Raw genomic sequence first — 25,706 nt, forward strand, 5'->3', positions numbered from 1 at the left:
CAGGCAGAGGTCCCGTGGCCGTTGTGCGTCCCCTGTCAATTGATTGAATCAATTTGTGCTTTATTACTTTCACGCTTCATGGTTGCGCATCGGCTCGGGGACATTAGAAGGACGTGCGATGCGGGCCAGTTGTTTATTATAACATTTGTTGTTGTTGTTGTTGTTGCTGTGTTTCTGTCCCAACTCGCAGGCTTCTAATGGTATTGTTTCTTGCACAAGGGTGCCTACCGTAGGAGTAAACACAATCAACTGGGAAAGCTCTCCTGGGTTGGTGGGTTTATGTAATCCTATGTTTTTTATTTCTTTTACATTTATGACAAAACGTATCAAAAGCTACCAATAGGACAGTTTTGTAATATGAATTGCATAACGTTAGGGGGCAACAAGGCACTTTTAATATACAAAAACGCCTGAAAGTATACAATTTTCATTACCAAAGTGATCCAACATCATAGCTCGAAAGGTTATTGGCTGCTCTGTAACAAGTCTTTTCGCTTGGGAATCGTGTCCCTGGGGTGGTTCGAACATTGAACCAGTATAAACTGACCGGTTCGCTGTTCTTCCTGCTCTTTACAATACACACGCCATTTTATACCATGTCAACAAAGGGACGGTCGTGAGCGAGGGACATTTACCGTCCAGAGCCATGGCCAGACTTTAACCTTTACCTTTAATGTTTGGATTTAGCGCCGTGTAGAGCGAGCACACGTTTATTGGACGGTGGAGCAGTGGCAAATGATGAGGTACTGGACAGGGTGAAAGCTCTCCCAATCAAAGAAGCGAGCGGAAGGTGAACCGATGGCTTTTCCCCCGTGAGCGGGTAGGGGGCGAACAAAATTACACAACTTTTACCGTCCGTGTTCGTCCGTTCGTTTTCGTCGAACATCATTAAAGTCCCGAGCTCGAGCTAGCCCTTCACCGTAAGGGAAAACGGGGCAGACAGGGGGGCATAAGAGGGGAAAAAAGTGACAGCAAAACAATCCCCCCGTGAACAGCCAGTTCAAAGGGAAAGCGAGAAAGCACACAAAAGCGAAAATCGAGAAGGAAAAGAAGCCGAAGTCGGGACAAAAAAGGGCGAGCTTTGCCACTGCCACGGAAAAGAGTCGTGCAAGTAGTTCCACTTCCCGGTAAGGCGTAGAGTGTCCATTCTCCCCCTGGAGTTTACCCCTCTCTCCCCCCCCTCCCCCCCCCCCCCGAGTAGTTTTGCTCCAACGGGAGAACAACGGGCCCGGTTCGTATGTTTTGTTGCGCCGTGCCCGTGGCTGGAAGCGAAATGGAAATCCGTCATTAAATTTAATAATAGAAATTGAATTTTTCCATTAAGAGTCCCGAGCCCCCCTTGTGTTTCGTTCTCTCTGCACTAGCCGGCGCCGTTTTTCTGTGTGCGAAATGGCAGACAGTGTCGTCGAAAGGGGAGGAGAAAAAAAAGAGAGAATATTTAGTTGATTATGTCCTGGGCGGTATATCCTTTTGGCCCACTAGTTCCGTGGCTTCGCCTTTCCATTGCACTCGAATATGCATTGTTGGTGCGCCGTCGAGTGTATAGTGAACAATCGTAAAGAATGAAATAGAGAAACCCCGAACAGAGAGAGAGAGAAAAAAAGCTACACATTTGGAACTGGGCTGAGGTGGGACAATTTCGTTCGACAGGATTCGATTACGGTGTGTGAGTGAGTTCCTCCTCTACGATCTAGCATCTTTTGAAGGGGAGGGGTGGAAAGGTTAGGAAGCTGCCAGTCGTAGCTTTCCCTTCGCTTCACGAGCTTTGTCACTGCTGTTTTGCTTTTGTGCACCCGCTCTTAAGCATTAACTCGTACATCTGTGTTTTATTACTCATGAATATTGATGTAGTACTATTCCGGATGCAGCAGCAGCAGTGTACAGCGACCGTACGAACGATTCGATGCACACACACACGCGGTAACGATGTGGCGAAAGAGCGCGGGCAATACTGCTTGTTTGCACCGATCTGCGGAACTACTAGAGAAACCGATTACCGATTGCAAATGACTGCATCGCGAGCAGAGCACGAGTGACGATAAAACAAAGCTTTTATTGGATTCGTTACCGTGTGACGTTACTTACATGCTAGTGAGGCGTGATGTACAAAATCACCGGCAGGCAATAAATTCCTCCAAAACAGGTTTATACACATGCTGAATCAAATGACTGGTTTTTTATTGAAAATCTTCAACGTTTCTATTCGTTGAAGCATGCTTAAAAATGCTGATTTGTATACCGAGCTTCATACATTGCATAACTTTAGGCGCAATTTCCTAATTTGCGTAGTAGCAGGCTAAACAGCATCAGCAAAATTGTTTTTTCTGATTTCGTAAACTATTCCAAAATCTAAAACATGGAATCAAAGATGCGTTTAATTGTTTATTCAACACTAAATTTGCCGATTTGAGTACGATTAACTTTTGCATAGCTTTAGGCGCAGCTATGTCGTTTTGTAAGTACCCAATTGACATTTTCGAGCACGAATAATCGGGAATTCGAACAAATTCCCTTAAACTGGAGCCTTAAACTTCCCTTAAACTGCACTAGTGTAAGGGAATTTAGAAAAAGGCCTTTAAAATCAACTGTGATGCGGCTTTTTCGTTGTTTTCTCCTAGATTCGCTCTTAAATTATGTTTCCTATAGTTATAGTTGGTAATGCAGCCATTTTATACTAAAATAATATCGATTTTTCATAAAATAACGTCACACAAAATTTGCTTTTGATTTTCATAAAAAATCAAAGCTACGAATGTAAAATGAGCTTGAGGGCGTTGTCAATCGATAGAAGAAAGTCGAATTTACGATCTCACCAAATCTTAGCGCTTTCAACACACTTGATCACACACAAATCCACAATTTCAGGTGTATCGAGTACTAATCAAGCAGAAACGGGAAAACAATTTCGAGCAAATGTCACTTGGGTACAGTAGAACGTCGATTATCCGGGCAGCTCTGGACTGGACGGTTGCCGGTTAATCGATTTGCACGGATAATCGTCCAAGAAATGTACAAGAAACTCATATAAAAATTATAAAATCCACTAGTTTTATGATTAATTCACTTTGAATTAATCGATTTATCTTTAGAAGAATATTATTTGATTCAATAACTGTAGGTTTAACAACTGTTGATGAACAAAAATGATTTTCGAAAATACCACTAGACACTACAGAGCTGCACAAAAACTAGTTGCCCACTTGACTATCGCTGAAAATTTTCGCCGTATAATTGAACAGCTGTCACATACGGTTAATCCGTCCCCGGATAATCGACGTTCTACTGTAGTTGGCTAAAAGCCCTCTTGTGACTTCTGAGCATTTCTGCATTGAAGAAGCTCTCACGATCAGTAGCTCCAGAGTTTACCAACATAAAAGTATCAAATATTTATTTTAGTAATTCTAATAAAAAAAATCAGTACAAACTGAAGGTGTGGAACGATTAGATATTGAATGCGTCCAACAATAAACTCACACAGACAAAAATGTACATTTTTTATGACGCACATTCAAGTCAATTCTTCAATTATTAAGAGCTCGTATACTTCCTGCTTGACGTATCCAAGCCGAACCGGATTATCATCATTCGAAATAGATTTCGTATCGCGCAAAGAAACTGCGTCATCCAACAAGAACATTATTTGTTTTGTTTTTCGTTGTTTTTCTCTTGCTGCCCTCGTACAACGCTCGTTTACTTTCCCGGAACAATTCTTGTGGAGCGCACACAAAAAAAAGCCGATTGTTCAGTTACTCCAGTTCAAATACATGATTTCCAATAAATGTTCTTCATTTTCTCTGGCCGATCCGGGCATTCTTCCAACGAGATGGAGGAGATTTTCTCCACCCCGGGCCGCCTCCATTAATACACACTCGTGGGCCAGGAGCCTGAATATCACTCGGTCATTCTTGCCGGTCAGTGAAGAATCTCATCCTTCCTGCACCGGGTCCCACTATCATCCACTAGCCATTCGAGCGAGCGCAAACCTAACGACCAAACTCAATAATTTATCGGCTACCCAGATCGGTCGAACGTATTATATTCAGCCTCCTTTTTCTTTACCACCACTACTACTCCTCTGGCTGAAACTTTTCTTTTCAACTCCTTTTCTCTGTTGCTTCTCATTTCAGCGCCTGAATCATTCATCTCGTCCCAGCAGATCGTAGCGTAGTAAAAGGTGCGGCCACCACACTCGACACTGCACCAGTGCGCGGCACATACCGGCGGCCAGTAAAAACAGCAGCAGCAGCGGCAGCAGCAAACACGCTGCCAATAAGGATCATGACAGTGCGGAAAAATAATCTCCTTCGTTCGCCGCCTGCCAGCCGCGCCTGCACGACCAGCACGCGGAAAAAAGCGGAATAAGAAACCGGTAGATTTTAATTAGCGTCCTGCTGTAGTTGTAGTGAAGCATCGCGCGGTGCGTTTTCTCCCCTTTTTTTGTTTCTGTGCCGTGCCAACCTTCGATTTTGCTCCCATTCGGAGCAACGGATCTATCCCGTGCTCGGCTGAAGGTGGTAATTAAACTCCGGATGGAACAGGAAACAGTTCGGTACTGGAATGGTAAAGCTGTGTGCAGGAAGTGCCTTTTGTATTGGTCGAGTTGGTCATCGTAAACCATCTCCTCCTCGATCGCGTTTGTTTGTCTCGTCCGAGATGGACGAGAAATATCCGTGTTCGTGGATGGACAAAGCATGGGAAGGATTGTGTAAATTGTTTGGATAAGCTGTACAATGATAACATTTTCCTGTCCCGGGGCAGGAAAATACTTACATTCAGGCCGATGCCCGAGATCGAGGACGCAAGCGATTTATTCGTTATTTTTCTACTTCATCCCGGACCTTCGATGCTACAGGAGCAGTAAGGCGTTGAGTACCGGCGAACGCTTCACCAAACCGCCCGGGTACAGGTGGATTTTCATTAAGTTCTTATGAAATATTAATTGGCCTAAGTAAAACTGTCACTGTCACTGGGTGGCGCTTGGTAGGCACTTGGCAGCCCACCAGCACCACAAAGTTGACCCATGTTTGTTTGGCTGGCTGGCGTATTTGTTTATCCTTCTGGCAGCGATGGCAGCATGACATGAAGAGGATCGTTGAAAAGCAAAGGGCCGACGACGACGACGACGACGATGCCGTCACGCGATGGGATGTAATTAAAACGAGTGAAGCCTCGTACAGCATTGGGAGGGCTGTCTATTTTGGTGTTCTTTATTTGACCGATGAATACAGCCAACAGAAAGAAAATAACAAAAAAGCAAAACAACAAACACCACGGCAGCGCATCTTTCTCTCAACACGCGCGTGTCCTTACGTCAGGCCACGGTTGCGTGAGGAGCTTGATACACATACACACACGGGTGGCGGGCTTAAATAATACCCGTGGGGAAAAGATAAGTGCGCCAGAATGTCCCTCCCCAGTGGGGGGGGGGGGGGGGGGCACTAACACACACGCACACATACAATCCCTTTTTCCCCGTGACATGTGGGCGCTGGTGTTTAGGGATTTTCGGTTCGCGGTGCTAACAGCAAGCAAATAAAAGGGGACGAATTATACCACCGAGGACGTACACAAATACACATTGTCTGTGGGGCGTAGTGGTGCATTACACACACACACACATGTTCGAGTCGTGTTTTTTTTTCTTTTTTTGTTGTTGTGAAAAGTCTGCCAGTTGAGCAGCTGTTTCGTAAGCGGATCATTAGCGGGTGAAAAATCAAGCCGCCCTTGCCGGAAGCCAACGGCAACAGCCGTCAGGAGCCGCGGGAACCGACAGCAAGCGGCACAGCGAGTCACAGTGGGGAGACTAAAGTTTGACGCAAAGCGTGTGTTTAAGTTGGTGTTTGTTTAGAATTAGGCGTGTTACATCGTGGGTGCTTTTTTTGGGTGTACATGTGTGTGCTGGAGTTGATTTTAGATGAAAAAGAAATTACATGAAATCAATTCCATCGGCAATCAAAGCATTTTCCTTATTATTTTTTATCAGGACAGGGGTTGGCAATTGAGTTTTGAAGATTTAAACGCAAACTATTAAAAATAATTAATAAAATATAAACAATAGTGTATCGATGTATGCAACGATTAATACTTTTAAAAAGCAATAAAAGAATATTTTTAATTTTGTATAATTTGATCGATTTGCTGGACAGTTTTGGACTTGTAAACTCGGAAATAATAAGGAGATAGTAAGAAAACGTACAATAAACATTAAGGAATCATGTTGATTTCACCATCAGATAATCAGATCTCCAAATTTGATGAAAATAGCTAACATATGGAATAGTATGCTAGACTTACAATTATAGCAAAAAACTCATCTTTTCACTTTTATGCAATTTACACGCATTTGTAGCTTGTAAATTCAGTTCAGGACCTTTCTATCAGTTTGAATTAATTTTATTTCGATCTGAAACTACCAAAATACTCCTCCAAAACTTGCCAACCCCTGACACCTACGTCGATGAGCACCGAGTGCGTGTGCGTGAGTCCCTAAAAATTGATAAAGATAAAAATTGCCCACGGATGTGCAGTGGGAGTGTGCTGGCAGGCAGGCAGGCAGCAAACTAGGGAAAACGCAGTCCCAGGGCACAGAGAGTGAGAGATAGATAAGACACGCGACGTAGCGCGACCGAAGAAGCAGCAGCAAACAGGGCGCACGACCGCACGAGAGGGTGATGCGATAACGGGGCTGGCTTCGTAATGCGAGGCACCCTAGGCCCCCACGTTCCAGGCAGCGTCAGTTCCCTGATTTCTGTCGTTTAGTCACTAATCAGCCGTGTCACTTATCGCCTCGCAGTATCCGCGGTTTAGTCGTCCCTGTTCGGTGCGCACTTGCGTGTTATGTGCTTCAAGTTTTACAGTTTTATGAAAGGGCTTGAGTAGGGAAAGGTTGTGTGGAAGTTTCCATTTTTTTTTTATTGTGAAATATTGTAGTGAAACTTGTTGTTGAAAGTATTTTAGGTATATTAAACCACTTCAACATCCTCTACATCCTTTTGTGTACCTATGGTGCAGTATTTCGACGTACATCGACTTAAAAATGCCCTCCCTACGAGGCTGACACATCACAATTTGAACCACGCGGTCCACCTATTACAACACCAAAGCGAACAGAGCAAACAAATGCGCAAGAAACTTGTCCCAGCGAAACAACTCATTTGTCTGCATGTTCCCCTGTTCCCACACACACCGGGCTTGCGTACTCACAAACATATACAGAACGTTTATCTTAGATAAGAAAAACTCACCTTTCCTTCTTACCGCCTTCCACCACACGCCATGGACGTTTATTTACGTTTTCCTTACCCCGTTTTTCTTCTCTCTTGCAGTGGTCGAGCACGTTATCTCCTGCTGTTGCCTTTTGCCGCAAGCAAGTGTCCCTGCGACAGAGCGACAGGGAGACGAAGTCGCTTCACTCAACAAGTGTTTCCCGGTTGGGCCGTTTTCGTAAAAAAAGAGCGCGTTGAAGTGTTGTATGCCGCAGAGCAGTGTGCGTTATCAAGTGTATTTGTGTTCATGTGTGTGTGTCTATTTGTGTCCTAGGCTGTGTGTGTAAGTGTGTTAGCCGCGAGGAGAAGTAATTAAAAGAGCAAGAAGAAATAAAGAGAAGAAAGTAAAAAGAAAGTAAAGCAAAGCGATTGCGATCTTATCCTTTGACGAGAAAGCGTGGAAATTCTGTTTGTTGTGATTGTGTGTGAGTTTTGGGGTGATCAAAGCCGTGTTCAGTGTTGTCACTAAGCCTCCCAGCGTTTTAGGGAAATTTGCTAGTGTATCATTGTTTGTGTGTGTTCTGTGATCTGTGTGTTTATATCACACAGTTGCGCGATTGATTCCTGGTTTTCGGTTTTCTCCGACCTCCCCCCCGTGTGTTCGTAAGTGTCGACGGCAGGAAAGCGACTCCTGCGCGGCACTTTCCCACCTATACCAAACCGGCAGCATCGTGGTATCTCCTCCACTCGCCCGGGAGGCTACGGTTGGCCCCGGTATCGCACCGTTACCCGTTACCGCCACGATGCTGAATTCGCTCGAGGCGCTCGCGGGCAAGATTTCGCCCGGCTCGGGCAAGAACTCGCCCTCGAACGGTACGGCCGGCGGCGGTGGCGGCAGCGAGATGATCGACAGCAACGGCAACAACAAGCTGCTCGCCGGCTACCAGCTCCGGACCAAGCTGCCCTACCAGAAGCCCGGCCTCAGCAACAACAACAACAACTGTAACGTGGTCAACAATACGCCGGCCGCGGCCGGTATCGTACCCGGCGGCGGTGGCCTACCGGTCGGGTTGCTCAGCCCGCAAGCGGTCGCCCTGCTGGGGGTCAGCAGTATCGCCACCAGCAACACGAACGGCAACGGTGGCAATGGCGGTACGGCCAACCTCGGTAACCTGAGCGCAACCACTGGAGCGGCGGCAGCGGCAGCAGCAGCAGCAGCCGCCATCGCCGCAAACAGCCACCGTACGACGAACGGGACCAGCGACGCCATGATCGTGGACGACGTGCAGATGATGGGCGTATCGTCGAAGGAAAAGTGAGTGAACTCTCTCTCTATCTTGCTATGTTTTTACTATCTATCTATTTCGTGGTGTGCGTGTATGTAACGTTGTGGTGAATTGGTTTTGGGTTACAATTTTTCCCTTTTTTCCTCCTTCCACTCAACCCAATGTTTGCCCACACTGCAAGCAATTTGAGGTGATGCTTGACGGTCGAGCGATGGTACGCCGTCGCGTTGCTCAGGTTTCGAGCCAACGCATGGGAACGGACACCACACGCTCACGACCGATAAGGAAGATAAATGGGCTGCACAGAGTGTGACTGATAACGGTGTCAGGGCGCTCACGAAGTCGATAGGAAAAAGGGTGGATTAGTCTCGAGGGACTCGCTCGAGTGCCGTCTACATCTGGGACAGGTTGCTGGCGTCAGAGTTTGAAGAGAGACTGTAGCAAAAGTCATACAAAGTAGCTTCAATAGGAGGATGGTTTTCATTTCAAAACTCTTCAGTTTTTACTCTTGACATACTTTAATCAAAAAATTTGAAAATAATGTGTTAACTTCCAACTTCCAAAGGAACGTCTCCAAATGGGACTCCATTTGCTTTCTAATCTATCCCAAACAAGAAAGGCAGTCGATCAGATATCTCTCCACTCCAGTTAGAAATTCCGAAAGCTAATAAATCCAAAACAACACAGCCCAAGAAACATTAGCGACAGTGATTAACACACTGCCAATCGATACTAACGGCCCCGTGGCGTCATGGTACGAAACTTTTGCCACCGGAATGTGGAACTTCCCCGGCTCCGGAGGGCGGGCGGCTCAACACAATAGCACTGAATATCGTCGTCACATTCAGGCGATGCCTATCGCAAGGGCCCGCTGAGTAACTGTCTGGCTTGTGGCTCACGCCAAACCCCGAAACGCTAGCCCGCAAAAGCTTCCAGAAAAGGGAAACAATAATCATAATTCCGAACCCGAAAACTTTCCGCCGCGGCCTGGTGGCCACGGACCAAGAACGTAACGAGACATTTCCGTCGCCGCGTGGTGGTTCTTACTGGTAGTACTGGTGTGGAACCAAACCACATCCATCCGCAGTTACGAGCGACCGCCGGGTGTCGCTTGAAACCTGTAAGGACCTCTCCTTTCTACCATCCATCCACCACTTTGGTGGACTTTATCGAAACTTTCTTCCAAACTCGCCAAACACACACGCACGCACGCATGCACACTCGTTCTGTTGTATTTCTGTTCATAAATCGGACTGATGCGATAACTGGCAGACACGCGGGTAGAGAGAGGCAGGATGTGTAAGGTTAAGCGACTTTCATTGCGGAAAGCAAAGGAGCATAAGATAATGAATTAGTTCGGACCGGGAAGTTTCACCCATTGTCGATCTTGAGAATGAGGTTTGGCGAAAAGACGACCATTGCTACCCTCGGAACTCTATCAAGCAGGATTTTATGGCCAAGGAGACTAGCCCAAGAGCCCTCTTTAGTGTGAAAGAGCTTCAACCGACCAACCAACCGAATCTTCTATCAATGTTTTCGGTAGTGTTTCCGTTCTCTTAGCTATTTTCCACGGTTGCTACAGAAACTCTTATATTCCCTCTTGTGTGGTATGGTCGTAAAATTTTGGGACTTTTTGTTTTTCTGCGGATCGTGCCCTGCCTGGTCCTTTTTTTCCATTTCCACAGTCACCGAGCTTGTTATCCATTCATTGAGGCTCTTTTTGCTACTCGCTCGACCGGTGCATCGATACCACTGACGTAACCCTTAAATCATGCGACAAGTTCCGCTAGCGTCTGTGTGCCATGAAATGTGTACTCCGTTCTCGCTTTGGAGTTCGGAGTTCAGAGTTCAGAAGTTCAGACAAAAAGCATACACACCTTGTGCACTTGTGATGCAATCGAATGATAACAGTGTGTGTGGATGATGCATGCGCTTGCAGGTTCGACCACACCTTCTAACCACAAAGTCGCTCCGAAAGGACGCACGCTTCGATGTGTCACCGTAGGAAAGTGCTCGTTGTGATTCATAAGTTCCGATATCCCCGTTTTCGATGGACCAGATGGGGACCAGTTTGGGAGCAAAGATCGATGTGTAGATCAATTTCATGCTGCCGTGGGAGAGGGGTGGATGGGAAATCGAATGCATACTTTTAGCGTAGACATGAGTCGAAGCGAACATTAATGTTCAATTCCGTGCTCGAAACTCTCCAGGCGGTACAAACTACTCAGTTTGCACATTACCAGTGTTACTGATGACCGTACAACGCCACGGCAACAAACATTGTTTCCCCCATACTCCCAACACCGGTCTCGATTGTTCGACCGGTGCATTTGGAAATAATAATCAGAGAAGCCTCATAATGATAGCAATAATAATTCCACCTGCTGCCGCCACCGTCCGCGGAGTCCTCCGGAGCTGATGCGCATTCGTGGTCATCAGTTACTCGGAACCTTAAAGCTATCATCCTTTCCCATGGTCCACCCTTCCACCCTTTACACGAGTCTTGTAGCCCTGCCTCTACTGACAAACATTGGCTGTGGTACATAGCCTCCACAATCGATGTCCACCGCACTGGACTGGGCTGAATGGTTCGTGTGCGTTCAAAGTTCCCTACGGCGACGGTGGATGACGTTACCAGGACAATCCGACAATCGTGCCTAGAGTAGTTCTGTGCCCGTCCAGATAGCACAATCAGTCGTGGCATCTCGCCGCCACCACCACCACCAGCATGAATCGACCGAATCCACACGTACCGACAGTGTCCCAAGCAAAGTTAGTCCATTTAGTACGGATGTTTTGCACCGACTACTGTGTGTACCTTTACGAGCCACAAAAGACACCTGTACGTGTGTGTATGTATGACTCTACCAGAGAGAGAGAGAGAGGAGTGGGATGATGGTGGCGGTGGGAAAGCGCAAATAGTACGTCGCACCGGAATAACTTATGTGCGCGTCGTTCCGACATATCGGAAGGCATTTCAGGACATTCCATGCTGTATCTGGCGTGCTTTTGTTCCGCTTCTGTGTCTGTCCGAGCAAGAGAGAAAGAGAGAGAGATAGATAGAGAGAGAAAGAGAGAGAGAGAGAGAGAGAGAGCGAGAGAATGAGCCCGGAAAGCCTGCACCATTGTCTGCGTACATTGGCGTACAGTGCTTATATTGCTCTGTCATGGCCGTGTGTGCGATTCAGCGTCACTGTGTTCACCGGGCGGTTGTTGTCGCAGCGCCAGGAGGTGTGCCCGCGCGCGCTCGGATACGGGAATCAATAAATTTACGATATGACAGCGATATGAAAACATATGTAGATTTTATTACTACACAAGTGCCCATACATACATACAGAGGGCGAGCTGCTGTTTGGTTGGGCAATGTTTTTGCACGGCTTTCGCTTAGTACACGCTCATCGAACATCTCTGTAGCCACTTGAATGTCGATGCATTCATGGTGACGTCGGACTCGGTCTCGACACAGCAAGCCGCGACATTTTCTCGCTACATCCCCAGGGACACAAGAGAGCTCGTAGACACACACATACATAGGGACCGCTGATTGACACTTTCACTTGAATGACGCGTATGTGTCACGTCCATTGAAAGGGACGCCATTTTCGGCGACAGATGCCAAGTGGGGAGAATTGAAATAGCTCAGCGTTGGCGGAGGCTGATTGAATGATACGCAAAGAGGACACAACAGGTAGGGCAAATTCCTGCCAAGTCTATTCCCAAGGCATACATTCTTCAGGATTTTTTTTTTTTGCCTGAATTCTGAACAAATTTAGACTTTTAAGCACACATTCACTTTTTTTTCTTTGGTGAAAAGCTGAGCAAAAAGTTTTTAACGACTTTTTGTTGTTGTTGTTGTTGTTGTTTGACAAGGCAAGAAACTCCACACTAATGGCACCTGTTTTGGGGATGATTGTTATGCAGGATTCAAAAACACACGCGATGCGCGAACGCTAGCAGGAGTCTATATTTGGGACATACTTTCCACGAAATATGCTTGCGAAGAAATTCGTATAAATTCACCTCAATGGAGTTCACTTTTTGCGCTGGAGGTGATGGTAGAAGAGGCATCTCTTCTTTGGAGTTTCATAATGATAAGCGTGCATAAAGGAACGCGCCACATGATTACCGATGAATGCGCCATTTTGGCGCACGTAAAAGTTTCCGCACGTAGGCAGAGAAGCATGACGCGCTGAGCTGTGTGTTCAACATTGGATTTCAGCTGAAGCGCACGTTGAAGTTTATCTCAACCTGGTTGGAGGAGGAGGAAGAGGAGGAGATAAATTGTGTACTGTAATTGAAATGATTTTGCAAAAGAGTTCTGGGAGGATTTTGGAGCACACATATCCACAGTCCTTCTTGCAGGGGCACGCAATCAAGTGTGAATAATTATTCAAATTGACGTACTGCAGATGTGGCAGGCAGGAAATTGTTACGCAAAAGTAAGCAATCATCATAAAAAACTGATTGCAGAGTAAAAAGATTCATCTTCTTGTTTGTTCTGGTTGTTGTTGCGCTTACGCCTCTCTTACTCCAGCAATTTCATAAACTATTGAGCATTGCATCAAGCTCTTAATGAAGATCATGTCGTTTAGATATTCCACACCAAACTACCAACTACTCCTCACAGCTTTGCGGCTTACCGTCATGCTCCTTTTCGTTCGCTCTACGGAACACACCGGAAAAGATCACGAGAAAGTCATTGCAAAAAGGCTACGACTCTGTTTATTGTACTGATCAAGTCGTTGCAAAAGCGACGAACTTAGCCATCAAAAGCAGAACAACAAAAAAAGTAAACCTCAACCGGCCATACCGGATTTGCTTACTTGCTTGCCCTGGAACCTGGGGTGTATGACGGCATAGCACACGGAGAGGGGTAGGAATGGGGGGGGAAGGGTCGGGAATTTGTTTACCAGATCACCAGCCCATCCGGTGCGCTCGATTGCAGTGGTGCGAAAACACCGAGTGCGGCTTGGTTTCGGAAGAAAGCGAAAGCTTCAAGCATTTGCATGAATAAGTAAACGGTTTCTTTCGGGTTTTCCAGTTGACGTGGGAAGATGATGCAGGCCGAGCACCGAGGACGTTGTTTGTGGATTGTTGCCTTATCAAGGATCCCCCCTTCTCCCGCTAAGGCTTTGCTTTAGAAGCAGCATATCAAAACGATAGATTCTGGTCGAAACGCACACACAAAAGCACAAAAAATTCCAGCTGATTATTTTGTGCGCCTTTGCTGTCTCTTCCTTAAAGAACGTTAGTTTACCAGCGAGCTACAGAGCAAAAGGGAGAGCAAACCAACTCGACTCATTTTTACCTTGATCAACTTAATCCAGACGAATGGCAGGACGGCCAACCACCAGTCCAGACCCCGGGCTGCATGCGGACGGATGCGGGCGCATTCCGCTAAATAATTTACATATTTTCGTGCAGATCGACGATGGCATTTGTTGTTGTCGTTGTTGTTTCATGGGTCGTTTTTTTCGTTTTCTGTTTTTGTTTTGCCCTTAGTAAGAATAGGTACCATTCGCCTGCCCGTGCTGCGGCGGATTCATGCAGATTTTTTACCGCATCATTCCCATGCGGAGCGAAAGCAAAGGAACGGCGAGTTGAGCCGATTTGGGAGTGTAGCAAAAAAAAAAAAAAGATTTTCCCATGGAAAATCTCACGCACCAAACGCACACCTTTCCCGCCTGCTCTCGGTGCGTTCGTGTAGGGTCTCACCAAGACTCGGGTGAGAACAGCCCAGTCGTGACCGAACGTTTTTGGAGGAAGTTTCAAGAGGGCGACGAGAGACTCTGTGGTGTGTGTGGTGGAAGGTCTTCCACCGGGGCGTGATGGGTTGTTTCAAAGTTGAAGAGATTATGTTTCTTCCGTTTTCTTTTTTGCACTCTCTCTCTTCCCTTCCCCCTCCCCTTCCCCCAAAGAGAAGAAGTACCATTCCTATGCCTCCGCTTTACTCCTGCAGTGAAACATTCTTTCGAACGCTTGAGTTCCTATCGTTGGGCGGAAAATCGAATGAAAATCAAAGCGACCATCAACGAAAAGGAACGGTAAGGATGATTTTTCTTTTTTTCCGCTTTTCATCGCACCACCAGACGACCCCCCCCCCTCCAGATGAAAGGTTGCGGTGTGTTCATTTGCGAATCATTTTAAAAGAATGCAAAAAGCAGGGTTTTTTTCAACTTTTTGTGGTAAAAATCTCACCACAACCATCACGCTACAACTGCTGGCTGGCTGGCTGGTTGGCGGTGGCTTTTCTTAGTAAACACTGAATCGTTCTGTCGAAACCATTTTCGTAGCTCAAGCCCAAGATTTACAAGCGGCACAGGGCTACGGAGAGGGTGGATAATGCTAAACGAAAGTCACAACCGGGGTCGCCAAATCGGGGTTTTTTTTATCCTCCCCGTTCGACGGAAATGATGGAGAACCAAGCGCCGGTGGTGATTTACATACATTATTGTGTTTTGTTCGATGGAAATGATGTAGCGGTTTTGTGTATGTGTATGTTTTTCACCTCTTTTGGGGCACAACCTTTTCCCAGTGAGGAACAATTCTCGAAGAAAAAATCCCCTTTAGGAGCCTACACGATCTAAACGATCATCTTGAAGGTACTGTCAATATACCGAATCAAACAAAAAAATATCCACTTCGATGTTTATACCTTTTTTGTGTTGAGCTGGATCGGTTTTTGTTGTAAAACACACGGCACTACGCTGTTTTACCCTTCGTAGTGCTCGAAGCTTCGACAACCCGCCCCCCATTCCCGTCTTCCTTTCTTCACCAAAAGTGTATTGATAAACGCCGAGCCGAGATTAATGATAAAACGTACCGTGCCCGAAGCCCCGAGCCGCGCGCTAATCCCTGCGTAAGCCGGTGAAGGATTAGGCAGGATACTTCGGGTGTAACATCATCTCCGACGCTAACCGCTGCTGCCCCTTCCCGACCGACCCGTGGCCAAAATTGAAAGCGTCAATCAAGATGATAAAGATTGCTGTTTTGTGCCCGGTCAATCCCCGCAGAATTTGATTATGGCTCTTACTCTCCCTCTCTCTTTCTCTCTCTCTCTCTCTCCCTGTCCCTCTGTGTGTCACGGGGTTTTTGTTGTTCCTTTTTTGACTGATGATGATTTTTTGGCAAGCGCGAGGTAAATCAATGGGGGAAGACGAGGCAAAGCAAAGGACCGGGAACGAGCGGCTTCATGCCCCGTAGATGATAATCCTTGGTTTTACACGAGTGCTTAACACGACGAGGATGAGTTTCATGATGTTTTTTTTTTTTGGTGAAGTTGGGAAAATGTAGAAAGGGAATGAAAATGATGAAAACAACAACAAAATACGAAACTCACGCTGTATGGGTCTCTAATAAAAAAAAAATCAGTTTTAACAGACTTTCAATAAAGTTAAGCCATGGCCACTTCGGTCCAACGACGGCACAAACGTTTTTCGGGGTGTAATTGGATGGAAAATTGATTGGCACACTTGGAGACGATTGATTAGATTTGGCTGGTTCTTGTGGGTGGTCTCAATCCATTCCACCTTTATGGACGTAAAAGGGGTAAGTTCTCGGTAGGCGAAAATAAGCTCATTATCATGATTTGCTCGGGCCTGATTGGAGACACAATTTCCACCAGGTTTACCGATTTGTGGTGTGGAGAGTTCCGGGAACAATTTCACGATGAAAGGGACATCAAATTGAAGATGGATGTTAATGGGAAACCACAACAACAACAACAACAACAATAGACACACGTATACAGACATGTAGAAATGTACGTAAACATGTGGACACACAGACCAGCAAGTAGCTGGAACCATTTTTGTTTTCGCTTTCTTGTCGTAGCAGCTGACCCTTTTACGGTGGACATCTTGTAGCGCTTTTCGGCCTGTTTGTTGCGTGTTTTTTGGTGCTCCAGATTTGTTCATTTGTAGCCGGCAGACAATTCGGCAAAGGGGTTGAGAAACTATGCTGTACCTGTACCACTAACATCCCATTTCCCTGTTTAACTGGGAAAGGTTAAGGCCCGCGCCGTTGAACACGCACTAAACCAGACACATCGGTATGCTCGGGCAGGCCCTTCCCGTTTGTGTTACCGAGCCGAAATAAACTCTTGAACTGGACCATTTCGACAGGCCGACATGTTGGCATTGTCGTCCAGTTCAGGGTGTTTGTGCCCTGCTTGAAGAACGAAGCAGTGAGGCAAAGCGACAAGAACAACTAGAAATTCTCCAACAAGCCGTACAGCAACAAAATATACCCATCCCGAATCTAACCCCACAAAAATATTGGGGCGAGAAAAGAGAAGAAAAATTGGAGTCCGTTTTCCCCCTCTTCTCGGGAGCCTTTGCAAGGTGCGCTGCTTGCTCTGCGTTGCCATTTAATCGTGTCCGGTCCGTCGAAGGAAATTCGCCCGGAAACCTGTCCTGTAGCCGGGAAATGCTGCTGCTGCTGCCAGATTACTGAATCGCAACGATAGAATGGGAAGTGGACTGGACTGGCAACTGTTACTCGGACAACCGGTGATGGTAACACGGTCCAGTGACGGTACCAGAGGGTACCAGGCAGGCAGGTTTACGGGCTAATCGTTAGGAAGACCCTAAGCAAGACTCACCGGTCGTCGTCGTTGCTGTTGCCGTGGAGGAAGTCCCAGGGAATGGCAAAGCTGCTGCTGCTGCTGCTGCTGTTGTTGGGTTGGCAATATTTACCTTCGTAAAACATTGCAATCGATCGAAACGACCCACACATACGACAGCTCGTTGCCTTGTAGCATGACAGCCGGTGCGCACCTTGGAATTTCCCTTCCCACCAGCGGATGGACGGATGAAAAATGCTCGATTTGGAAAAGGTGTAATCGCCTTTTATTTTTCCCACCCGTGGGTAGGTCCCAGTTTGCTGTGCAGTGGATCTCGCTGTTGGGACCGATCCCGAGAGTTCTAAAGCTTTATCGATTCCGAATCAAACGGGTTCCTTACTTTGATCCGTCGCCGTCCACAGACACACACACAACGGTCTGCTCTCTCTCTGTACCGGGCTGCTGTCGGTTTCTTCTCTTTGGTGATAAATTTTCATCATTTGTCGTCCATTGAGTGGTGGTTAGTCGATTTTTCATCCATCTATCGGACCTAGTGATGTGGGTTTTCCCCCACGGGGACCTCTTTTAGTCGTGTGTACACAGCAACATTAAGCTGCCAGTGGGTCTTGTGTTGGGTGTTGACTGATGGGACGTGAAAGAATAAAGACTAGTTAAAGAGCACACACACACTGGATGAAGGACAGATGTCCGTTGGGCCAAGAACGTTCCTACGTGGGAACAAACGGATCCCCTTTCTGGAGGAAACCCCTGGAGGCAAACAGTACCGAGTGCCAAGAGTCGGGAGGGATTAAATCAGAGATCATTCAGTGACACGTTACGGTGTGGAGGTTTTCCTCCGTGATTGGGGTTGTTCCACCACCGAACCCGGGATGAGGCGATTGATAGCTTTTGATTCCCATCCGGAGTGACTGGAGCGGTGAGTTGGGAAGATTATTGCCCCGGGAGTATGACCGTGGGGGGATGGGAGATACAGCGACACATCCGCATCCCATAACTGTCAACTGACTCAGCTCTAAATGTCTCTCGGCGGACGTTCGGACATTTGAGACTCCTTTTGGCGGCAATTATTTTTGATAAATTATCCGCAAACCCCTCGATGGATGGATGGATGGGTTTGCCGTCGTTTGTGTCTGTGTGTGTGTTTCTTCTGTTACAAAACGGTCAAGCGTCCATCCCATTTACGTGAGGACAAATAGTCCAAAATGGTTTGTTTCTGTCGGTGGAAAGGGAGCAAAAACGTGGCCATGGACAACTTCAAATTCAGCTGATGGTTGCGAATTTCTCGCAAAGAGAGAGAAGACAACACACACACCCAATTCTGCTGACATGTGCGAGCGTGCGCGTCTGTGTGTATCTTTGTGTATCTGATGCATGAAATGTTCCTCTCGATAATGGTCCTACTAATGGTGTTCGCCTGCCCTCGAAAAAGGGTAGGCCGGGTTGATTCGGATTGCTGACCTTCGTAGGTTTTTTTCTCTTTCCCGTTTTGTTGCTTCCATCCGGAGGAGTTTACCTTTTGCCGACTTTATCAACGATTTGCCAAAATCAAGTCATTATCGAAAGCCACCAACCGTGGTCCCCCGCGTGCGACGTTCTGAAACGTAAACGGAAATCCGTTCCGAGGCCGGAAACCTCGGCATAAAATGCGAAGAAGAGGGCGCAGAGTTTTAGTTCACATCTTTTCCCATCGTTCTAAATGACAGTTGTCCCTTTTTCCTGATTTGTTCGCTGATGTTATTACAGCGTGATGATCGTTATGGTACAGGAAAGGGCAAATATAATGACGCACTATTACGAACAGCGGATGTGTGTTTTGCTGATGAGGTGCGAGCGAGTGAATAGATATTAGTTAGAGGTAATCATCTTGTTCCATATGCATAAAGGAGGGCAAAAAATAAAAAAGAGTTGATTGTGCATCAAATTGAGATGTAATAATTTACTTCACGGAAGGTCTTTGCTTCAGAATAGAAAGCATCGCCTAAAAGTATGCAACTCCCATGACAAAATCAACTTTTTATATCAAATTCTTGCATTCTGATGTTAACAAATTCATATTAAACGACTATTACTAAAACGTATTCAAATTAGATTATGGATTTTACAAGTACAGTTGTTCGCGCTCTATTTGCCAGATAAAGGAACTCAATCCATTCGAGGAAACCACAAACAATCATCAGCGCAATGTTCACCAAACTAATGTTAGCTTTGGTAGCAAGAATATGAAACCTTCTAAGGATAGGCATAAAAACCTCCAGATTCCAGAGCTAACCGCAACGACTGGCTGGTTGCCCTTACTGATGCCTCACAGACCACTTAACGTGTGAGGTTTCATTTAATTAGTCCAAAAACTGTGCTCTCTCGCTCTCAAGTTTCTCCGACTCTTTTCCCAATGCTCATCTCATCCCGGATTGGATGAGGGATGTTTGAACTCGTATCAATGTTGATTTTTTACCCTTACCCTCCAAGCTACATCCCAATATGCATTTTCGGACGATTGCGAAGCCCTTCGGTCGAGCATCAACCCAATCCAACTGGTCAGCCGGACTGGTCGGTGTGTTATGTTGCGAGGAAGCAGTGTAAAAACCGTATCGTACCCCAAATCGTACTCGTACCGCAACTCGGATGACTGATAAGTGTTGCTGTTTCAACGCCGTGCACTTCTCGCCGTCGATGACGATGCAGGGGAGTTTGAAGATTCATGTGCATCATCACAACGCGCACTGCACTGCACAACGGATTGTGAATGCTGATTGCACAAGCTGCAGATCCGCAGACTCTCACAGGCACAAGTGGTGTATTTTCGGTTGTCTCGCTTCACCTCCGCGCGGAACACGACGCAAGATCCGAAACTAATCACCATTTCAAACAACCAACGTCATGTGTTTTATATAACTGGAGCGCGCAAGTGGCCCTTGCGCCTAACAAGTGAGCAAATAAGCCGTTCGTCACGCGGGTGTATGTGTGTGTGAAGGGATGTGGTTCATCCCTGCCGAAATGCTGCCATTGATCCGAAGATCTAACGCAAGCTACTACTCCTTCACCCTCCTGCGTTCGATGGAGTGGCAATGCTTGTGACGACCGTCTGTCGTTTAACAAATTGTTTCGCATTTGCCAAACCTGGACATGATTCTTGGCACGCTGTGCATCCCTGGAAAAGGACACACACACACACATAGACACACGTCTGAAGGGCGCACCAGTGTACAGTTCATTAAATCACGCCGAATGTGTCCTGATGCTTTTGACTGACACCGACCGTCCGCAGTGTAGTGGTGCGCATTCGGGTAAACCTAATTATCGCACGTACACAGCCGGAGCTGCAAAGAGATGATGTCCGATGATGTAATTAAGACTTTCTGGTCAACTTCGGCCATGTCCAATGCGTTTGGATGAATGTGGTTATCGTGCACGCATCCAGCGTGCACGTGTTGAAAGTGAGGCATCAAAGGGCACACACAAATTGAGGCGATAGAGAGGCTGTGACGGTTATGGAAACATTACACTATGTTGAGTGATGAATGTGTACGATCGGTGATACGAATCAAATAATGATGTAATGAAGAATTACATTTGCACTATTTGTCACAGCAAACTCATGAAAGTATCATTGTTGTTTGAGTTTGTAACGTGTTAATTTACTACACCCTTTTTCCCAACCGATCAGTTACGATTAAGCCAAGTTTAATACACCAAACAAACATCCGTCTCGGTGGCGGTCGTACACTTCATTAGCCGACATCCGCCCAAGTATCACAGTGAGTCAGGGCTTTCTGACTTTCACCAGGATCGCTCGGACGACTTGCCTAGAACTGACAACCGGAAACTACAAGCCCTTCTCCACTCCAATTAGTGAACGCGATGACAGAAGCGACTCATTCACTCACTAACCAACCAGCCAGCAGAACAAAAAACCAGTCCTTTCTAGTGCCTAACCTACACAATCATCACGCGTAGCGTTGAAAGGGAAAGTCATGGTCCTCCGCAAACCTCTGGCAGCACTGGAAAACCGTGCAAAAGGATAAACGAATTATTATTTGCATAAATTACAATGAACTTGTAGCCCTTAACGCTGTGGATGAGTGTGCGACCGATGAGGGTGCTACAAACGCGTCGGCCAGTGGGCAGCGGCTGTCGGTTTTCAAACGAATCCAAAGGGTGTCCTTTGCACACACACAAAAAGTTGAAAATGGGCGTGCGTGCCGGGCCCATTGTTTGTGGAATAAATTTAACCCAAATGAGTAACGCCAACCCTCTGAAATGGAGCTCAGGTTTTGTTTGGTTTTGTTTTTTGGAGGCGTTCGGGTTTCATCATTTCCCTCACGCAAAGTGGTTGCGTTTGAGTGTTTTGGAGGGAAGGAAATTAGGGAAAGAGTCGGAGTTGGTTCATGCGAGTGGTGGGATTTTCATAGGAAAAGGATATGTTATGAAGTTCCATAGAAATGGTAGGAAAAAGATTTATAATAATTATGAACCAACTCGGAACGATCCATACGTCATTTTGATACGCTAACGTACACACAAACAAAGTGAAAAAGCTTTACAAAACGATTACAGTGCAGGAAAATTCTTGAAAAAGGTAATTTGTAATGCGAAATACATACATTTAGGCGTTTTTGTTGTGTGGAATTACTGCTATAGCTATTGGAACATTTTGGGTGATACTTTTTCATTCAAAACTCATAGAATTTTTACACAAATTTCACCAGCTAAACCTAGGATGTTTATTAGATCTATCTTCATCCTACGTTTCGAACTTTATCCAAATGATAAAGCCACTACAGCGACCAGAACGGTAAAAATAACCTGCTGTCAATCGTTACCGTCTGTGTAAATTTACTTTTTACCATTGCGCTATACTTTCACAATTGGCTCCACTAAAACCACCACAGAGAGAAAAAAAGGGCAGCGAAAGTAGCTCCTCTTCCAATAGCTGTAGCTTCATGACGACACACTAGGGAGAGCGAACGAACGAAAAACAAAAACCTTTCCCCCTGGACACACTGCAACACACTGTGCCCGATTGTGTGCCACTGTGCCACGGCGCGCATTACTGGGTGCTCCTCGTGACGTGAAGGTATCTTTCTCCGGTGGGTCGCAAGGAAGGAGGAAGACCCCGCGGGGTTTCGGTAGAGTTTGACGGCGCACAAAAAAGTTTCGCTTCACGATTGCTCGCTTTTTTGACGGAGTTTTGCCTGTGTGCCTGTGCCTCCATTCTGCTCGCTTTCACTTTTACTGTCTGGCGCGCGCCGCTGCCTCCCTTCGGTAACTTATTCTTCTCGTTGTGTTATGCGCCTTCCACTACCGGTTCCTCTTTTTATGACCCTCCCAATGATTCACCCATGGGGCCGACTGCCTCAATTAGCATAACGAGTCTGATGTTTGCTGATTAATTTTCAAACTGCGCCACTGAGGAAAAACAGTCACCCCCAGCGCTCAGTGTGTGTGTGTATGTGCTCGTTCCGTTTTCCGCCGAAGTTTCCTGCTTCGTCAGCTTTGTATGGTAGCCGAGGAGCAAAAAAAAAAGAAACAAAATAATGCCCCCACGTGCCGCCCAGAGGGAAGTCACCAAGGAGCAAACTTCTTGCATCCTAAGGCAACTGCTTTTTTCCGGGAGTTGGAAAAAAGGAAAGATACTGTAAGGGTACTTCACTACACAAGCGGCGTCAAGCAGCTGTGAGAAGCTTCCGAACGGCCACGTGGAGACCAGGAGACAGGGCCAAACATCCGGCCAAATGACGTGTTGAAAACTATAAATTTCGAAATAATTTCCGATTTTGCGCTTTTTTGTTGTGTGACCCGGCCGGCAGGATAACCATCTTCCGCCTGAACGATCGCCTTTAAATACTGACCGCAAAAGCTAACAGACCATTTCCCTCTTTTGCATGGCGGAGGGTGGTTGGCTGGCTGGGCTGACGAATTTCCCGCCACGGTGCTTGTGTTTTTCTGCGCGGTCCCAGTGCACGAGACGAATGAGTTCCGGTCGTTACCCTTGTCCTAAATTTACGTAATTGTGGCACGCAAACGAGGCCCAGTCCTGCTTAAACGCTTACGTCGTGCGGCATCCACTGCCCACTACAAACTCACACGTGAGCGATCTTGCACGGTTTGGGAGTGGGGTGGTTGAGAACGAGTTCAAGAAGCAGAACAGTGTCTACTTGCCGTTCGACGAGGTTGTGGGTTGCGTGTTCTTGGGCAATAGGTGCGTTTGTAATGGTTTCGCTTTTTTGCCCCTGCGCGTACAAGCTCAATGGCAAGAATTAGAGGAAAGCTTTCGCAAGACTGAAATAATGTTATTTTCAATTATCCAAGTCCAAGAAAACGATGTGCTTTCGGATGAAGAAATCCATCAAAAGAAAGGCAGCCCTTTAATGGGATAGCCTTTCGTGCTCAGGAAGAATATCTTTGAATGATGTTTTGGAGGTTTGAGCTAGTTTTTTAAGTAAACACTGAGTAGAGTTATGCCTTTTCTTTAATAAACTTCAGAACCATTACTACGCAGAACGAGAGATAGAGATAAAGAGGGAAAAATAGTAAAAATAAAGTCGTTTATTGACGGTAAGAAGGAAGCTAGCAGTAATCTCCCAGACTTATCCCCACAGGGCAGATAAATGTTTAAAATTATCGATAATTTATGAATCCAATCTTTGCCTCTTTTCTACCATTCTACCATCCTTTTTCCTTGCCATAAGCTGTGCCTCGTTATCGGAAAGTGATAGTGACAGTATCTGAAGAAAAAATATCCCTCCTACAAAAATAAGATTACGCACCAACGCAGCAGTGCAGTAAAGAAACTGAAATATCTTCTTGGCTGGAATAAGTTTTCCATTCTTCAACCAATAACTGAACCCAAACCGCCGCCCCCGGTCTGGCCCATGGTAAGAGGATCCCCGTGGAGCGTAAAGTGTACTGGAGGAATAAATGCAAAAAAAAGGGATAACTTTTCTGGAATGCAAATCGGAACGGACCAAACCAATAAGAAGCTAGCAGTTGAATGTAGTTCTTGAGGGAAAGAGAAAAGGAAACTGTAACACAACGCACAACTTTGCGCACGTTCGACTTGAAATGGGGAAAATGAAGCAGTACTTTAGGGCAAAGCAAGTGAAAATCTCGGGAGGAATGAAAGTTGGACTTTTATTTTACCTTCTCTCAGCTTGTTAATGCCCTTTAATGGTTGAAAATATTGTGCGAAGTCACTAACGCTTATTATGTGGGCGTTTAGAAGAAGAATGACAAAACTTTATTCTTAAATTTTTTTTAGATGATCTGAAAAGCAAGCGCCTAAATTGCTGCAACCTTTTTGACAAAGCATGCTTTTTTAAGTACGTTGAAGTGTCTCTGATATGTTTATATGAGCAATGATACCTCTTTTTGGAAGAAATAACAATTTTAATCTTATTCCAACTGAATCCAGAGTAAGTTAAAGTATAACATTGAAATAATTTACAATAAAATGTATCTTTTGCAAGGCAACAACGGTGCCAAACAAAATCAAAGGTAAACTATTCCAAAACAGTAATAAAATGATAAGAAAACTCACACTCCAAAACAAAAACCAGGAAAAACAGCTGGAAATGGAGGTGGGTATCTGGAGAGCGGCACCATTCGCTCCTTCCCCCCCTCCCAAGCTAGTAAACAGTCGGATAACGTCGGATAGGAAATTGGCAACAACTTTGATCACCACCGGATTGTGTGCCTCTGTGTATACGTGGATGCCAATTTGCATAAATTTCTGACACATTTCATGGGCTCCGCTGGTTCGCGGCATTCCATCGGCATTCCATGGGACACACGCAACGAACGGCGCAAGCGGCTCTGTTAGGCAGTAAGTAGCAACAGCACCCCAAACGACCTAATCCAGGCGAAAGGATTACAGAACGCTACTTTCGTTTGCTACCCGCTGGTAGTCTTTATTGGATCATCTGAGTCACACACACACACACACACACATACACACACACACACACACACACCAATACCCGGAACTTGGTATGGTAAGTGGGAACGATCCAAAAGGCACCTCTCTTCTGCCATGGGGACGGGTTGTCACCTTCCCGCTGCTTCTGTGCGATTGCGTAAAATTTATTGAACCCATTCGATTCGAATCGATTTGAGCGACTGGATCGGCATCGATTGGGGAGGACCAACCCCCACAAACAAAATCCTTCTTAGACAAGGCATGAAAAGAAGGCGCAGAAAGGCAACATCCCCATTTTGGAGACAGTTTGATGTCTCTCGATATCTTGATAACCTGCGCGCCGTTGCTATGGCGAAATGGGAATGTGCGAAACATGGGAGTGCCTTTTAGTGGAGAAATATGATTTTTTTATGATGCTCGCGTCTTTGCCTACACGCAGTACAACATGATCGGGCGAGCCGTATTCTTCTGCTCAGCTGCGCTGATTGGAATCAATCAATCAAAAAATCCGGTACGTCATATTACCACCACCAGCACCACCACCCATGGGCGTAAAAATATTACTTCCGCCGCCCGTAATGGAGCGCACGCGTGTACGCGGTAACGTGTTGCGTTGTTTTACCTTGTAGCGCCTTATGCCCTTATCATATGTGGCACGAACACGGTTGCTTTTGGTGTCGTTTGATGTCGGATTGCAGGATTTTATTTCCGCC

The 25,706-nt window shown here is 46.2% G+C and overlaps 1 protein-coding gene across 15 annotated transcripts in view; it reads left to right on the top strand.

The window, feature by feature from the left end:
* The window catches only part of LOC1271433 (CUGBP Elav-like family member 2), a 291,660-nt gene that overhangs the window by 54,672 nt on the left and 211,282 nt on the right, over nucleotides 1-25,706 (top strand). For 12 of the 15 annotated variants that reach the window (XM_061659160.1, XM_061659156.1, XM_061659153.1 and 9 more), the window contains 2 exons: nucleotides 4,128-4,369; nucleotides 7,326-8,520. In XM_061659160.1, coding sequence (XP_061515144.1) covers nucleotides 8,009-8,520 — 512 coding nt within the window. In that variant the 5' untranslated portion in view covers nucleotides 4,128-4,369; nucleotides 7,326-8,008. Of the gene's footprint in view, nucleotides 1-4,127; nucleotides 4,370-6,749; nucleotides 6,958-7,325; nucleotides 8,521-25,706 lie in introns of those variants that run through there. The other 3 variants (XM_061659159.1, XM_061659162.1, XM_061659158.1) reach the window with 2 other exon arrangements.

The sequence above is a fragment of the Anopheles gambiae genome, chromosome 3 (genome assembly GCF_943734735.2).
Source record: "Anopheles gambiae chromosome 3, idAnoGambNW_F1_1, whole genome shotgun sequence".
NCBI classification, from domain to species: Eukaryota; Metazoa; Arthropoda; class Insecta; order Diptera; family Culicidae; genus Anopheles; species Anopheles gambiae.